The 17,704-nt window shown below is 48.4% G+C and overlaps 1 protein-coding gene across 3 annotated transcripts in view; it reads right to left on the bottom strand.

Annotated features, from left to right (window-relative positions):
- The window catches only part of ADCK5 (aarF domain containing kinase 5), a 269,661-nt gene that overhangs the window by 210,969 nt on the left and 40,988 nt on the right, over nucleotides 1-17,704 (bottom strand). For 2 of the 3 annotated variants that reach the window (XM_029592309.1, XM_029592308.1), the window contains exons 4-6: nucleotides 16,073-16,148; nucleotides 13,926-14,126; nucleotides 5,901-6,041 (exon numbers count right to left, since the gene is read on the bottom strand). In XM_029592309.1, coding sequence (XP_029448169.1) covers nucleotides 5,901-6,041; nucleotides 13,926-14,126; nucleotides 16,073-16,148 — 418 coding nt within the window. The remainder of the gene's footprint in view (nucleotides 1-5,900; nucleotides 6,042-13,925; nucleotides 14,127-16,072; nucleotides 16,149-17,704) is intronic. The other variant, XM_029592310.1, reaches the window with a different exon arrangement.

Here is a 17,704-nt window from a genome sequence, read left to right as displayed (position 1 = left end):
TAAAACTAACTCCTAAACTACCTGACTAGAAAACAAAAACTATCACAGACTGCAGGGTTAGGGACGTCCACCTCTGCTGGGAGACAAAGAAATACTGATGGACTGCAGGTGGCGCCCCAGGGTATACGTCAGAGTCATTGGAATGTTTTCTCTGCCTCCCTCTGCTGGATTGGTGACATAACCCAGGGTCTGAGCTGATCCAGGTACGTACAGGGAATTAGAATTTTTTAGCTCAGGTGAGTTTTTAGTTACAGGCACTTGGACTACTTTTCTTATTATTGGAACCTCACTGTCCAGATGCCCTAATTCTAATGCATCATTAGTATCCTTTGAAGATACCTCTCTCCGAACCATGTGCTGCTGAGCAACTGTCGGCTTTCCCCTTTGTTCTAGTTTAAAAGTTGCTCTATCTCCTTTTTGAAGGTTAGCGCCAGCAGTCTGGTTCCACCCTGGTTAAGGTGGAGCCCATCCTTTCGGAAGAGACTCCCCCTTCCCCAAAAGTTTCCCCAGTTCCTTACAAAACTGAATCCCTCTTCCTTGCACCATCGTCTCATCCACGCATTGAGACTCCGGAGCTCTGCCTGCCTCTGGTGACCTGCGCGTGGAACAGGGAGCATTGCAGAGAATGCTACCCTGGAGGTTCTGGATTTAAGCTTTCTACCTAAGAGCCTAAATTTGGCTTCCAGAACCTTCCTCCCACATTTTCCTATGTCGTTGGTGCCCACATGTACCACAACAGCCGGCTCCTCCCCAGCACTGTCTAAAATCCTATCTAGGTGACGCCTGAGGTCCGCAACCTTCGCACCAGGTAGGCATGTTACCAGGCTATCCTCACACCCATCAGCCACCCGGCTGTCTACATTACAATACAAACACACTAACTTCTGTTTATTAGCTGCCTTACTGACTATTAAAAGCACAAACACACTAAATAATATTCCCCAATTAAAAAAAAAAATTCCCAAGTAAAACTTACTGATTCCTTTTAGCCACCAGCAAGCCGATCCTCTCTTCTCAGTACTCCCACTGGATTGTGCGTTATTTAGCAAAGTTGTACTCTATACTGAGTAATTGTTAGAAAAGGCTCTCTACAAGAAAAAGCTTGCAATTCTAATACCCTGTATGCCAAACAAACTGTTATCAGAAAACACCTTCTCCAACATGAGCAAGTGGAGAGAGACATATTTGAGAGGAATGAAACAAGGAGCTGCCAAAAAAGACAGAACTAAATTCATATCCCAAAGAGGAAACCAGATCTGGAGTGGCAATCAAATGTGTTTAATGCCTCGTAAAAAATAAGACATCTGGGAGAGAGGATAGGAGTTGACTCTGAACCCATCCTCTATAGCAAGCGAGCACTGCTTCTTGCTCCTTCAAAATATTGAAAGCTAAACCCTTACTAAGGCCCTCCTGCAAGAAATCCAAAACTTGGGAAATAAAGGCCTGGCCAGACACCAAGTCATGTCCGGAATACCAATCCTCAAACACTCACCATACATGTATATAAGCCAAGAAAGCAGAAAACTTCCTGGCCTTGAAAAACTTAGCGACTACAGCCGGCAAATAGCCCTTCATCACCATACGCGCCCTTTCAAGAGCCAAACTATAAGACCTAACTGAACTGGATCCTTCTGAGATACCAGACCCTGGCAGAACAAGTTCCCAAGAGATAGGAAGCGAAGAGAACCGATCCACAACAGGCACAATAGATCCGCATACCATGGTTAGCAGGACCAATCTGGAACCACCAGAAAGACTAGGTCAGATGCCCGGAAATCCTTTGAACCACCCTGCCTAACATGGGCCAAGTTGGAAACATATACAAGGTTTCTGTGCTTGGCCATTCCTGTATTAGAACATCTGTCCCAGAAGACTTTGGATCTCTCCTGCAAGTGAAGAACTGGTGAACCTTTGCATTCTCTCCCGTCGACATCAAATCCATGAATGGTCAACCCCACTTGTTGACAATGAGATCGAAAGTCCCAGAGAGACACCATTCTCCCAGATCCAGTATGTGACAACTGAGATAATCGGCTTGCAGGTTGTCTTCTCCCACTATGTGAGATGCCGACAAAGCCAGAAGATGTTTTTCTACCCAAGGAAGAAGCATGTCCATCTCCAAGAAGACCTACTGACTTCAGGTTCCTCCTTGATGATTTATGTACACTACTGCCCTGGTATGGTCAGATATCCCCAATGCCCTAAAAAGATGGGATAGTGTCCTCTCATCTATCAACTCTCTTCTCACTCAACTCAACCTAGCTCTAAATCCTAATAATCCCTCTGTTCCCCTTCCCCCATCCTTCTCATGTTTGTAACTTCTGTGAAGCAACCTGAACTTGTCCTTAATGTCTCCTCCAACAGATTAATGGCTTAAATTACTATCATGTTCATTCTCTTATGTTAAACTTTATTGGTTTATTATAGTTACAATAGTTATATTTTGGTATATGGAAACTTGATAAATGTAAAGCTTAAAGCTGCTAATTGTTTACATATTCTTTAAAACGGTTAATTGTAAAATCTGTTACTAATTTATTTTTTACTGTTTAATTTTTGTATAAACTGTTTAATGTAAAGCCTGTTGCTAAAATTAATGTTGTCTGTAAACCGAGGTGATGTATATCTATACGTACCACGGTATATAAGAATCTCGAAATAAATAAATAAATAAATAATAAGACTGAACTCATGATCATCTCACCGCAACCCATCAATTCTTCACCTACTCTTTCAACAAATTCATCCTTCTCGCTCCCCGTCCTCTCCCAAACCGTAAGAGACCTAGGTGTCACACTTGACCCCCAATTCAGCTTACAGAACTTAATCTCTTCCACCATCAAAGACTGTTACTACAAACTGCACACTCTCAAAAAACTTAAACCCATTTTACATTTCAACGATTTTAGAACTGCTCTTCAAGCCCTAATATTATCCAAAATAGACTATGCAAATGCTTTACTCCTAGGTCTCCCGAAGAACAGCCTCGCCCCCCTTCAGCTGCTTCAAAATGCAGCCGCACGTGTATTAACAGGCTCTCGCAGAAAAGAACACATCACACCTGTTCTCAAACAACTGCATTGGCTTCCCATCACAGCCAGAATTCAATTCAAAACCCTCACCCTTATTCATAAACCCGTCCACAACCCTGACATGCTCTGGTTCTCAGACAGTTTACACATCCGTTTCTCCCCCAGACCAACCAGAACGCCCTACATTGCAAACATTCACACTCCATCCCCCAAACGCTTCCATCTAACAACCACCAAACAACGTGCGCTATCCCTAGCTGGACCCTCTCTATGGAACTCTATGCCCACCTACCTACGCCTTGAGACCTGCCCCAAAAAATTCAGAACTAATCTCAAGACTTGGCTTTTTACACGAGCCTACACATGAACCTTCCTTCTCGTCACTCCTCCCTCCTTCACTCTATCTCCCCTGCCCCTCTCCTCCCCCCCCAAACTTTTACCCGCATTCCCTCCTTTCTTAACCCTCTCCCCCTAACACATTATTGTAAATAATATACCTGTATCTAATTACTTTATTGCATTTATCCAATCATTTTATTGAATTTATCTTTTTGTACAGCATTACTTTTGTTCCCCTCCCCTCTCCCCCATCCCCAGTTCACTTATCAGTTTCATTGTAAAGCCCCGTTGGCTACTGTTTGTTTGTTCCATGGAAACTGATGTGATGTTTTCTTAACGAATGTCGGTATACAAAAACTTTAAATAAATAAATAATAAATAAATATCACTCTCACCATTCTTCCAAGTAAATGTGGTGCAAACCAGAGGAGTGATAGACGAATCGCTCAAGTCTCCAGATAGTTGATGGGCTACTTTGCCTCCACACTAGACCATCGACCTTATGCTGTGAGCTCCTGACAGTGAGCTTCCCATCTGGAGAGGCTTGCATCCATTGTCACTAGTGTCCAAATGGGAGGTATCAAATCCATCCCCCTGATCAAATGCTCATGTTCCAGCCAACACTGAAGGTAAACTTACCGAGTAATCTTGACTCTGAGGATTCGACTGAGCCAGCAAGGTTCTCTGTAAAAGGTGCATGTGTGCCCTCACCCAGAGAACCAAGTCCAATGCTGCCATCTTGGAACCCAGAAGCCTGAAGGTAAAGCCACAACGATGGAGCCCGAACTATCACAAACTTCTGACCTGATCTTCCAACTTCTGAATCCAGAAGTCTGGGTCTGAATCCAGAAGTCTGGTCTGGGAGATATACCTGTCCAACGGATGTATCAAATGACGCATCGAGGTACACCAGGTTTTAAGATGGTTGCAGATTGTTGTTTGCCATTTTGACAACCCAACCCAGCTGCTGCAACAACTGTATCACCCTCCTGGAAGCCACCTGGCTCTCCTCGAAGGACTTCACGTGAAACACCAATCATCCAGCTATGGGTGGACCAGGATGCCTTCTTTTCTTAAGACTGCCACCATCACTATTATTACCTTGAAGAATGTCTATGGAGCTGTTGCCAACCCAATTTTCCAGTCTCACAAGGTCTTCCTGCAATTTATCACAATCTGCTTGTGATTTAACTACTCTGAACAATTTTGTGTCATCTGCAAATTTGATTATCTCACTCGTCGTATTTCTTTTGATGTTTAGAACACTTTCCACTATTTTTCCTGGCACTGAAATCAGGCTAACCGGTCTGTAGTTTCCCGGATCGCCCCTGGAGCCCTTTTTAAATATTGGGGTTACATTTGCTATCCTCCAGTCTTCAGGTACAATGGATGATTTTAATGATAAGTTACAAATTTTTACTAATAGGTCTGAAATTTCATTTTTTAGTTCCTTCAGAACTCTGGGGTGTATACCATCTGGTCCAGGTAATTTACTACTCTTCAGTTTGTCAATCAGGCCTACCACATCTTCTAGGTTCACCGTGATTTGATTCAGTCCATCTGAATCATTACCCATGAAAACCTTCTCCATTACGGGTACCTCCCCAACATCCTCTTCAGTAAACACCGAAGCAAAGAAATCATTTAATCTTTCTGCGATGGCCTTATCTTCTCTAAGTGCCCCTTTAACCCCTCGATCATCTAACGTCCAACTGACTCCCTCACAGGCTTTCTGCTTCGGATATATTTTAAAAAGTTTTTACTGTGAGTTTTTGCCTCCACAGCCAACTTCTTTTCAAATTCTCTCTTAGCCTGTCTTATCAATGTCTTACATTTAACTTGCCAATGTTTATGCTTTATCCTATTTTCTTCTGTTGGATCCTTCTTCCAATTTTTGAATGAAGATCTTTTGGCTAAAATAGCTTCTTTCACCTCCCCTTTTAACCATGCTTATTGCCTAGTTACCAATGTGTGTCCCCCCTTGTTTTTGTACATTTCAAAAGAGTAAACAACTGATTGTTTATTCGTTCCATTCCATTCATTATTTTATAGATCATCATCATATTTATTTAGGCTTCAGCATTCACATCTTTGTCAGCTTTCATTTCGCCACCAACTGACTCTTCTGCAACCTGAAGGGCACAGAAAACCAGATCTTACCTTCCTGGAAGAAAAGTGCCTACTCAACCGAGGGATTGGATATTGTTACTTCTGGCCCCCACCACACCCCAATTGCTAAAGATTGCAGCAGGGATCTGCTCATCTGAGGGATTGAGTCCAATCTGTAAGTACATGCAGCTAGGCCGAAGCCAGAAGCCAGAGAAAACTCAGGAAAGCACATCCAGCATCTGCTGGAGAAAGCAAGCAGACCATTTGTGCAGAGAGCAAGAGAACAAGCGCATAGAAGACTACTGCAAGACTTAAAAAAAAATTTTTTTAAAGCAAGCCCACTAAATGAGCATGAGACAGCAGATGCACAGGAAATCACTCTCGGAACACAAAAGAGCTTATCTGTGGGAAATCACTCACCTTCACGGCCACGGGTGTGCCGTCCTCCAGTGTCGCTTTGTGTACCTGAGCCAGGCTTGCAGCGGCCACTGGCTGGTAGTCAAACTCTTTGAAAAGCTGGGACGCTGTCTTCTGAAAGTCTTCCAGAAAAAGTTCATCGATCTGCAGAGGGAACAGCAAAGTGAAATTGTAGACAAGTCCCCAGAGGCTCCAGCAGTGAGAGCACAGCACGATACGGAGCCCAGCTCTCCTCTGTGTAACACCTCTTCAGGGTCTGCTGTGCATGCCATCATACAACCTCTCTTCTATCAGGCTTTCTGTGCCTGTTCTCTGCAGAGCAAAGACTTCTGCAAGAACCAACCCTTACTGCCCCAAACTCTCAGTGGGGGGAGGGAGAAGCACTGAAACAGATAATGAAGAGCCAATACGCTTTACTAGAGCACTAAGAGGGGAAATAAGGAGGCTGCTGGCTTTGGGAACAATAACTAAGGCAGCCCAACAAGGCTAGAACTAGACTTATTCCTCATCTCAGAAAAGACTTGGAAGGAATTTCTGTATATAGTATAAATATATATATAGTCAGAAGAGTTCTGGACTGGTCTGGCAGGACTCACAGAAAGGAAATTAGCATGGTCCAGCCAGACCAGTGCATCCACCTTCAAGCCATCCCTCAAACTGGGTGGGAGACTGCCACCTCCACGCCAAACCAGGCTTCCTTTCCAGCCTGCACTTCCAGGCAATCATGCTTAGTGAAAGAGTGCAAGGACGTCCAAGTAGCCACCCTGCAGATCTCCAGCTACGAGACTAACTGGGACTCTGAGCAAAATGAGGCTTGCGACCCTCTGGGAAGTGTTACATATGCTGCACTAACCACTTCCTTAATCCACCAATCAAAGCCGCTTCACCTTTCCATTGGCCAATGAACAGGACAAATAAGTGGTGCGACCTTCTAAAGGCACAGTCGCCTCCATATATCACAGAAGAATCTTGCAAACATCCAATCAGTGCAATTTCTTATACTATTGCAATGTAGATGCCTTCCTATTTATTTATTTAAAAATTTTTATAGCCCACTTATAGTGATCCAGTCAGACTAAGCGGGTTACAATAAAACAATAAAATATCTCACAAAAGAAGAAAGAAAGAAAAAAAAAATCATCTGATTAAGATAAAATTGAGAAGCTACCTACAGCAGCAAGAAATGAACTGTGCGAATTGATACGGCCTCATCCTGCAGAAACAAGGCCTGTAAAAGATGTTGGAGGCCAAATGGTGTTTCATCCGGTTGGAAACAAGGGAGATAAGATTAGCCTTGTTGGCATTTGCGCTGATGTTGCAGGAGCAGCTGTCTGGTTATGACTGGATAATGCGATGACAGAGACGTATGAAAATCGCCAAGGAGAGACAAGGGGTCCTCAAGTGGCCGGAGAAGTAAGACTCCCAATAGAGTGGCAGAGAAACATTTGCAAGTTCTCTCAGCAGGGCAGATAGTGAGAGTGATAAACATACTTGAGGTTCAAGGAAGGAGATGCTCTGTGACTCCCTCAGGTTTTGGGGCTCTTGGCTCAGGGATCAATGGTTCTGGAGGATCCATCTCCATTTTGTCTTGTGGTTTGGCCTTTAAGATGAATATCCTTTCCCATTTGATGAGGAAAGGATATTCAGAGAATGCGGTAGCTACTCTTTTACAGGCCTGGGAGAGATTATTTTCCCTGGCTTATCTTAGAGTCTGGAGGATATTGGAAGCATAGTGAGAGGAGAAGGGGATAATTCTCTGTAAAGTGTCTGCTTCAGTTTTGTCTGGAGAAGGGCCAGGCACTCGGTGGCAGCCATAGTCTGTTATCAGGGAAAGTTTCAAAGTTCGCCCAGATGTCTTGCACTTCCTAAGATGGGATGAAACATATCAGGCTGCCCAAGAGGGAGGTAGTTATCCAGACTGGGATCTCCAAGTCTACCCCCATCTCCAGCTTCCTCTTTGACAATCACCAAGCTAGACCAAACCTGACCTCCCCCAGAAGCAAAAGCCTCACCAAATAGTCCTGAGACTGAGAAGACCAACACGACAGAAGCAACCTCTGCTATGGACGCATGTAGACCCTCACCACGCACTAAGTCCAAGGCTGCCGCCATGGATCCCAATACCTACAGGTAGTCCCTCACTTTGGGACATCTACTCAATAACAGGCTGCGTACCTGCCTTGGAGCTTCTGAATTCTCTCTTTCGTCAGATACAGCCGACCTGCCTGAGTGTCAAAGCAGGCTCCCAAGGACTGAGATGGATTCAGATTGCTCTTGGCAAAGTTATTACCCAGCTTAATTCCTGTAATAGGGCAATCTCGCTGGTGGTGGAACTCAGACTTTGCTCTCATTAACCAGTTGTCCACATATGGATGCACCACAATTCTATCCTGGCACAGTAGAGTTGCTACCACCACCATCATGTTTATTGTTTTCTATTTTAAACAATTTAACTGGAACTGGCAGAATTCAAGAACAAATAAGTAAATAAAATCACTATAGAAAAGGTTCTTAGTGCCTTAGCTAAACTGAATGGCAGAGCCCAGACTGGAAACAGTCTCCTAAAACTGCAAATCGAAGAAACCTTTGATGATCCTGTCTGAAAGGATATGCAAATCCAGGGAAGACAGAAATTCTCACTGCCTCACTGCTTTAATGTCTTGATCTGGAAGAGAGAAACTATCAGTGCCTGCTGACCTGCTTCAGGTCCAAAATAGGCCACAACTACCTTCCAAGTAAATGGAATATCTTTCCTATCCCCACTCCACCTTCAGGACAGGCACTACTGCCCCCAACTGACGGAAACATAAGACCATAAGATGTATCATGGAGGGTTAGACCAGTCTCAGACAGTGGCCAGTCTGAGTCATAAGTACCCAACAAATCCCAAATAGTTGATCTACCTTACTCCTAGGGATAAGCACTGGCTTTCCCAAGTCTACCTGACTACTAAGTGTTTAAGGACTTTTCCTTCAGGAATTTGTCCAGTCCTCTTTTGAACCCCACTATCGAGCCGATACAGTAAAACCCGCGGGAGAGCCGGCCTTCTGAGGCGAGCACCCGCTCTCCCAACGCGTGCCCAAGCCACTCTCCTGGGTGCGCAATTAAGTATTTTGTACTTGTGTCATTTGATATAGTGTGTGTCTCCGCATCACAGGTCTAATTATATCAAAGCCCACTCTAATCCCATTGTTTTTGTTTTTTGAGTTCCTTAATGCCCTGTGTGAGTGGGGGGGTAGATTTGTGGGCTGCACAGCTGTCAAGTACGAGTGTCTGTGGGTCACAGGTCTTATCCTACCTGAGCCCACTGTAAACCACTTTTTTCTTGACTTTTGGTTTTTCTGTGGTAATAGGGAATTAATACCTGAATAATGTAAAGTGGGTGAAACGTTCTTTATTGCAGCTAATTCAGCTTTAACCTCAGGTAGCTCCTTTTTCAAGGAAGAGAGTTCTGAGCTAATGGGGCAAGCGTTAAGTTTCCAATGATTTCCCTCAGAATAAAGGCTCCACAATAGTTACAGTTAACCCTTGGTCAAGGTTGTTCTCAGGACTCTGTATCTGCAATTGGGTTTGATAAGACCCTCCCTCTGATTGGCTAAGTTAAACTTTTACTTTGCAGGACACAAGAAGCTTTAGCGCTTCCAGTCTCCTGGCTAAGCACAGCCCAAAGTATCAGATTGACCCCTGGCACAAAATAGCTCACTTTCAGGTTTCAATATCAAATCTGCCCCTTACAAACAGTACAAGGCACAAACTTTGGCAAATAGACAGCTCTGTGACATTAAAGCACAGGTAAATAAATAAAATTACACTTAGATTCAGCAGAGGTTCTGGTTCCTTAGAATCCCAGCTCTATTGTCAGACTTCTCTCCTGGACCACCTTAATACCCAGTTCCTTCCAAACATGGGAAATGAGGAGCCTGAACTCCTCCTCATGGATCAGACAAACCACCTGTAGGTCATCTCCCTCCAGGATCCGCCTGAATGACATCCACCTTGAGATTTGCTGGGTCATCCAACCGCAAGACCATCTTCCAGGCCACCCAGGTCTGAATCATCTGAGCCACCAGGCCCCACAAGATGGTCCAGGCCCAGCCGGCAAAGGAGGTTCCCCAACCCCCGGCCAAGGAGCCCCTCAGCCTCTTTGCAGCAGGACAAGACGGCTGACAGAAATGTCCTTTTATAGCAGGTGCTGTTCCTGGTTAAAAAGGCCTTAGGCATAAGCAAGACAAATTCAGAAGAAAACATGTCCTCCTCTCCCCTGTCCGTCCCAGAGCTTGCATCTCTCCCCCCACCCCGACAGGATCGCCAGCGACAACGGGGTAGGGGAGCCCCTGGGGTCCTGGGAGCCTGTCACCTTCCGAGCTGTAGCCCTTTCTCCTGTGTGACAAGCTGTTTAGGCTCCAAATATTGATCCTGACAGGGTCTTAAGTAACCTGTGGCTCCCCCACCAGCCTCGTTTCCCTCCAGAGGGCTCCTCCTCTCCAGAAATTCATCAGAGCATAGTGCCGCTGTCCCCGAGCCAGGCTTTCCCGTGCTGGGAAACCACTGTCGGCACCACTTCGTCTCCACGCAACCGGCCTGCTGCAAGCAGAGGAACAGAAGCCGCGCGATCGCAGAACTCGGAAGAGGAGGGGAACACAGCCTCCAGCTCCCCAAGCAGCCTGATGGCGCGAACAGAGGAGCTTCTTCTAACTTCTCTTCTTCTGTTCCTCCTTTCTTTCTTTTGTCTTAACGACAGTTTCACCTCTACCACCTGCAGGAGACAGAAATACTGAGGGGACTGCAGGTGGCGCTCTCGGTTATGTAGCAGGGCCTCAAAGTTTTGTTCTCTGTCTCCATCTGCTGGTCGGGAGGCATAAACCCACTCGTCTGGACTGATCTGGGGTACGAACAGAAACGTGACCATATTGCTGTCCCCCAAATATAAGCTGAGCAGCTGAATTTTGCAAACCTGTACAGCTCTAAGCGAGACGCCTGGCAGGCCGACAAAAAGAGAGTCGCAGTAACCTACCAAAGACAAAATAAAACCCTGAACAATAGTTCAGAAATCATCCTCATCAAATACGTATTTCAGATGATCTAACAACCGTAATTTAAAATAACCACCCTTCAGAAAGCTATGCAAATGAGCTTTAAAATTAAGACGACTATCAAAAATTACACCCAGGTTTTGCGATTCAAGCAAAAAACACAAGGGTCTCATATAAATATTAAACAAAGCTGTGGCTATTACTCCACAGGGCGTTCTCACACACAGACAGACAGACCCCCCTCTCCCATTCAGGCACCCATTCTCACTCACACACACACACACACACACCCCCATGCAGGCACCCATTCTCACACACACACACACACCGACCCCCATGCAGGCACCCATTCTCTTTCTCTCTCACACACACACACACCCATGCAGGCACCCATTCTCTCTCACACACACACACACACAGACCCCCATGCAGGCACCCATTCTCTCTCACACACACACACACAGACCCCCATGCAGGCACCCATTCTCTCTCTCTCACACACACACACACACAGACCCCCATGCAGGCACCCATTCTCTCTCTCTCTCACACACACACACACACACACAGACAGACCCCCATGCAGGCACCCATTCTCTCTCTCTCTCACACACACACACACACACACACAGACACCCCCATGCAGGCACCCATTCTCTCTCTCTCTCTCTCACACACACACACACACACACCCCCATGCAGGCACCCATTCGCTCTCTCTCTCTCACACACACACACACACACACACACACACAGACCCCCATGCAGGCACCCATTCTCTCTCTCTCTCACACACACACACACACACACACACACAGACCCCCATGCAGGCACCCATTCTCTTTCTCACACACACACAGACCCCCATGCAGGCACCCATTCTCTCTCTCTCACACACACACACACACACACACACACCCATGCAGGCACCCATTCTCTCTCTCTCTCACACACACACACACACACATCCATGCAGGCACCCATTCTCTCTCTCTCTCACACACACACACACACATCCATGCAGGCACCCATTCTCTCTCTCTCTCTCACACACACACACACAGTCAGACCCCCATGCAGGCACCCATTCTCTCACACACACACACACACACACAGACCCCCATGCAGGCACCCATTCTCTCTCTCTCACACACACACACCCACACAGGCACCCATTCTCTCTCTCTCATACACACACACACACACACACACACAGACCCCCATGCAGGCACCCATTCTCTTTCTCTCACACACAAACACAAACACACACACACAGACCCCCATGCAGGCACCCATTCTCTTTCTCACACACACACAGATCCCCATGCAGGCACCCATTCTCTTTCTCACACACACACAGACCCCCATGCAGGCACCCATTCTCTCTCTCACACACACACACACACACACCCATGCAGGCACCCATTCTCTCTCTCTCTCTCACACACACACACACACAGACCCCCATGCAGGCACCCATTCTCTCTCTCTCTCTCTCACACACACACACAGACCCCCATGCAGGCACCCATTCTCTCTCTCTCACACACACACCCACACCCATGCAGGCACCCATTCTCTCTCTCTCACACACACACACACACACACAGACCCCCATGCAGGCACCCATTCTCTTTCTCTCACACACACACACACACCCATGCAGGCACTCATTCTCTCTCTCTCACACACACACACAGACCCCCATGCAGGCACCCATTCTCTTTCTTACACACACACACACCCCCATGCAGGCACTCATTCTCTTTCTCACACACACACAGACCCCCATGCAGGCCCCCATTCTCTCTCTCACACACACACACAGACCCCCAATGCAGGCACCCATTCTCTCTCTCACACACACACACAGACCCCCAATGCAGGCACCCATTCTCTTTCTCACACGCACACACAGACCCCCATGCAGGCACCCATTCTCTCTCTCACACACAGACAGACTCCCAGGCAGGCACCCATTCCCTCTCACACACAGGCGAAATGGGCTTCCCTGGTGACCGCAGGCCTCTTCTTCTGCTGCCGTGCAGGATGGGCTTCCCTGGCGGCCACAAGCCTCCTTTTCTTCCTGGAGGAAAAGGGATCCCGTGCCCCTGGGTGGCCCCTAAGCCTGGCACCCAGGGGCCTTCACCCCCCCCCCCCACCCCCTTTCGCTACCCCACTGTTCTACAGTGAATACCATCAGGTCCTGGTGATTTGTTGCTAATTCGCCTATTTGCTTTAATACATCCCCCAGTTCAACAGATATTTGCTTCAGTTCCTCAGACGCATAACCTTCAAAGATTGATTCTGGTGTAGGTATCTCCCCAATCTCTTCTTCAGAAAAGCCGAAGCAAAGTATTTTTTCTTCAATGGCTTTTTCTTCTCAGAGTGTCTTTTCTGCCCCCTGGTCATCTGATGGTCCAGATGACTCCCTCACAATCTTCTTGCGTTTGATGTACTTGAAAAACATTTTATTAGTAGTTTGTCCCTCTGTGGCAAGCTTCTTTTCAAATTCTTTCTTGGTCTGCCTTATTAGTGTTTTACATCTACCTTGCCCTTTCTTGTTCTCATGTGGACTTGCTTTTAAAAAGATGCCATTTTGGTTTCATGGCCTCTTTCACAGCGTCGTTTAACCCCACTGGCAGTTGCTTTGAGATCCTTTGACTGGGCAGCCCAGTGGATTTCGGGGTGCGGGTTGTTTCCTGCACAATTTGCATCCAACATGACTATGCCAGCCTCAGTACCAGCCTCTTCTGCATGTCTGTGCAGTAGCAGTGGCTCTTTGCACACAAACCTCCCTGTCCCACCTCTTCAGGGGCTGTTAGGAGGGACACAACTGAAGTGCCCCTGTACAATCCACTGTTTTCTATCACTTCATTCAGGATAAGAAAGGTAGGGGGGAGAATACTTGAGATGCCCCTTAATACCCACATCCTCCTACCGGAGGGACAGGAGATTTGAAGAGAACATAATTACAGCTCCCCTTTATACCTACCTCCTTATAGCGTCTCTTCAGGGCCTTGTCCTCCAGCATACGCAAGGTCTGGGTATACTCTGGGGGTAACAAATGATTGAATGAACACAGGCCCTGGCCAAGCTTCACGTAGAGGCCTCCGTTCTGAATCGCCCCTTCGACCAGGCTGTCTGCTGCCCGCTGGTGACATGCAGAAATCTGCTCCTTGTACTCCAGGCTGCTCTGACAAGAAATAACAGGGGAAAAAAGAGTGAGCACTCGCCTGCGCCTCGCACACATGACAGGACAGAGGGAGAGAGAGAGAGCACTCACCTGTGCACTGCACCCATAACAGGACAGAGGGAGGGAGAGAGCTCTCACCTGTGCATCGCACACATGACAGGACAGAGGGAGAGAGAGAGAGCTCTCACCTGTGCACTGCACCCATAACAGGACAGAGGGAGAGAGAGAGCTCTCACCTGTGCACTGCACCCATAACAGGACAGAGGGAGAGAGAGAGAGCACTCACCTGTGCACTGCACCCATAACAGGACAGAGGGAGAGAGAGAGCTCTCACCTGTGCATCGCACACATGACAGGACAGAGGGAGAGAGAGAGAGCTCTCACCTGTGCACTGCACACATGACAGGACAGAGGGAGAGAGAGAGCACTCGCCTGTGCACTGCACACATGACAGGACAGAGGGAGAGAGAGAGAGCACTCGCCTGTGCACTGCACACATGACAGGACAGAGGGAGAGAGAGAGAGCACTCGCCTGTGCATCGCACCCATAACAGGACAGAGGGAGGGAGAGAGCACTCGCCTGTGCATTGCACCCATAACAGGACAGAGGGAGAGAGAGAGCTCTCACCTGTGCACTGCACACATGACAGGACAGAGGGAGAGAGAGAGCTCTCGCTTGTGCACTGCACACATAACAGGACAGAGGGAGAGAGAGAGCTCTCACCTGTGCACTGCACCCATAACAGGACAGAGGGAGAGAGAGAGCTGTCACCTGTGCACTGCACACGACAGGACAGAGGGAGAGAGAGAGCTCTCGCCTGTGCACTGCACACATGACAGAACAGAGGGAGAGAGAGAGCTCTCACCTGTGCATCGCACCCATAACAGCACAGAGGGAGGGAGAGAGCTCTCACCTGTACACTGCACCCATAACAGGACAGAGGGAGGGAGAGAGCTCTCAGCTGTGCATTGCATCCATAACAGGACAGAGGGAGGGAGAGAGCTCTCAGCTGTGCATCACACCCATCACTGGATAGAGGGAGAGAGAGAGCTCTCAGCTGTGCATCGTACCCATCAATGGATAGAGGGAGAGAGAGAGCTCTCACCTGTGCACTGCACCCATAACAAGACAAGAGGGAGAGAGAGAGAGCTCTCACCTATGCACCATACCCATCACTGGATAGAGGGAGGGAGGAGCTCTCACCTGTGCACCGTACCCATCACTGGATAGAGGGAGGGAGGAGCTCTCACCTGTGCATCGTACCCATCTCTGGAAAGAGGGAGGGAGGAGCTCTCACCTGTGCACCGTACCCATCACTGGATAGAGGGAGGGAGGAGCTCTCACCTGTGCATCGTACCCATCTCTGGATAGAGGGAGGGAGAGAGCTCTCACCTGTGCATTGCATCCATAACAGGACAGAGGGAGAGAGAGAGCACTCGCCTGTGCATTGCATCCATAACAGGACAGAGGGAGGGAGAGAGCTCTCACCTGTGCATTGCATCCATAACAGGACAGAGGGAGAGAGAGAGCACTCGCCTGTGCATCGTACCCATCACTGGATAGAGGGAGGGAGAGAGCTCTCACCTGTGCACCGTACCCATCACTGGATAGAGGGAGGGAGGAGCTCTCACCTGTGCATCGTACCCATCTCTGGATAGAGGGAGGGAGAGAGCTCTCACCTGTGCATCGTATCCATCACTGGATAAAGAGAGAGAGAGAGAGAGAACACTCACCTATGCATCTCTCTTCCTACTCTGCCCCAGGAGAATCAATGTAATTGTTGACTTCGTCAGTTGACTCTGCCTCGATGGCAGAGAGGCAATCGCTGACCCCTGCACATTCATTCTACTGACAGCATCCCAATGATGAAATACTTTCTGCCTCATGTGTAGTGGTTCAAAAGTAATAATTTACCTTCCTTTTCCCATGTGATGTCATCACTTACCTCCTCTCTCCCATGTAATGTTACATGTGTGGTCCACCAGTAATCCAGTGAAATCTTTATCCCAATAAACAAAGACCTGCAGAAGCAAATAAACTCTTTCAGGTGAAGCATAAACACAGACTTCTTATAATCCTTAGCAAAGAGAGGGCATGGTACCAGGGCACACACCCTCTCGAACAGCACTAACCCAGGGTCCAAGCACGGTGTTAGGGGCCCTCCTTCCCCTGACCCAGAGGAGAAGAGAAAAGGCAGGAGAGAGAGAAGAGAGAGAAGAGGAGATGGCGGAGCTGGGGGCAGGAGAGAAAAAAAGAGGAGATGGCGGAGCTGGGGGCAGGAGAGAAAAAAGAGGAGATGGCGGAGCTGGGGACAGGGAAGAGAGAGAAGAGGAGATGGCGGAGATGGGGACAGGAGAGAGAGAGAAGAGGAGATGGCGGAGTTGGGGACAGGAGAGAGGGAAGAGGAGATGGCGGAGTTGGGGACAGGAGAGAGAGAAGAGGAGATGGCGGAGTTGGGGACAGGAGAGAGAGAGAAGAGGAGATGGAGGAGTTGGGGACAGGAGAGAGAGAAGAGGAGATGGAGGAGTTGGGGACAGGAGAGAGAGAAGAGGAAATGGTGGAGTTGGGGACAGGAGAGAGAGAGAAGAGGAGATGGCGGAGTTGGGGACAGGAGAGAGAGAGAGGAGATGGAGGAGTTGGGGACAGGAGAGAGAGAAGAGGAAATGGTGGAGTTGGGGACAGGAGAGAGAGAGAAGAGGAGATGGCGGAGTTGGGGACAGGAGAGAGAGAGAAGAGGAGATGGCAGAGCTGGGGACAGGAGAGAGAGAAGAGGAGATGGCAGAGCTGGGGACAGGAGAGAGAGAAGAGGAGATGGAGGAGCTGGGGACAGGTGAGAGAGAGAGAAGAGGAGATGGCGGAGGTGGGGGCTGGAGAGAGAGAGAGAAGAGGAGATGGAGGATCTGGGGACAGGAGAGAGAGAAGAGGAGATGGAGGAGCTGGGGACAGGAGAGAGAGAGAGAGAAGAAGAGATGGCGGAGCTGGGGACAGGAGAGAGAGAGAGAAGAAGAGATGGCGGAGCTGGAGACAGGAGAGAGAGAGAGAAGAGGAGATGGCGGAGCTGGGGACAGGAGAGAGAGAGAAGAGGAGATGGCGGAGCTGGGGACAGGAGAGAGAGAAAAGGAGATGGCAGAGCTGGGGACAGGAGAGAGAGAAAAGGAGATGGCGGAGCTGGGGACAGGAGAGAGAGAAAAGGAGATGGCAGAGCTGGGGACAGGAGAGAGAGAGAGAAGAAGAGATGGCGGAGCTGGGGACAGGAGAGAGAGAAGAGGAGGTGGCAAAGCTGGGGACAGGAGAGAGAGGAGAGGAGATGGCGGAGCTGGGGACAGGAGAGAGAGAAGGGGAGATGGCGGAGCTGAGGAGTTGGAGGAGCTGGGGACAGGAGAGAGAGAATTGGAGATGGCGGAGCTGGGGACAGGAGAGAGAGAAGGGGAGATGGCAGAGCTGGGGACAGGAGAGAGAGAAGGGGAGATGGCAGAGCTGGGGACAGGAGAGAGAGAATTGGAGATGGCGGAGCTGGGGACAGGAGAGAGAGAAGAGGAGATGGCAGAGCTGGGGACAGGAGAGAGAGAAGAGGAGA

This window comes from Rhinatrema bivittatum, chromosome 2 (assembly GCF_901001135.1).
Source record: "Rhinatrema bivittatum chromosome 2, aRhiBiv1.1, whole genome shotgun sequence".
Classification (NCBI taxonomy): Eukaryota; Metazoa; Chordata; class Amphibia; order Gymnophiona; family Rhinatrematidae; genus Rhinatrema; species Rhinatrema bivittatum.
Note: the sequence above shows the minus strand (reverse complement) of the source record. Positions and strands in the feature narration are given on the sequence as shown.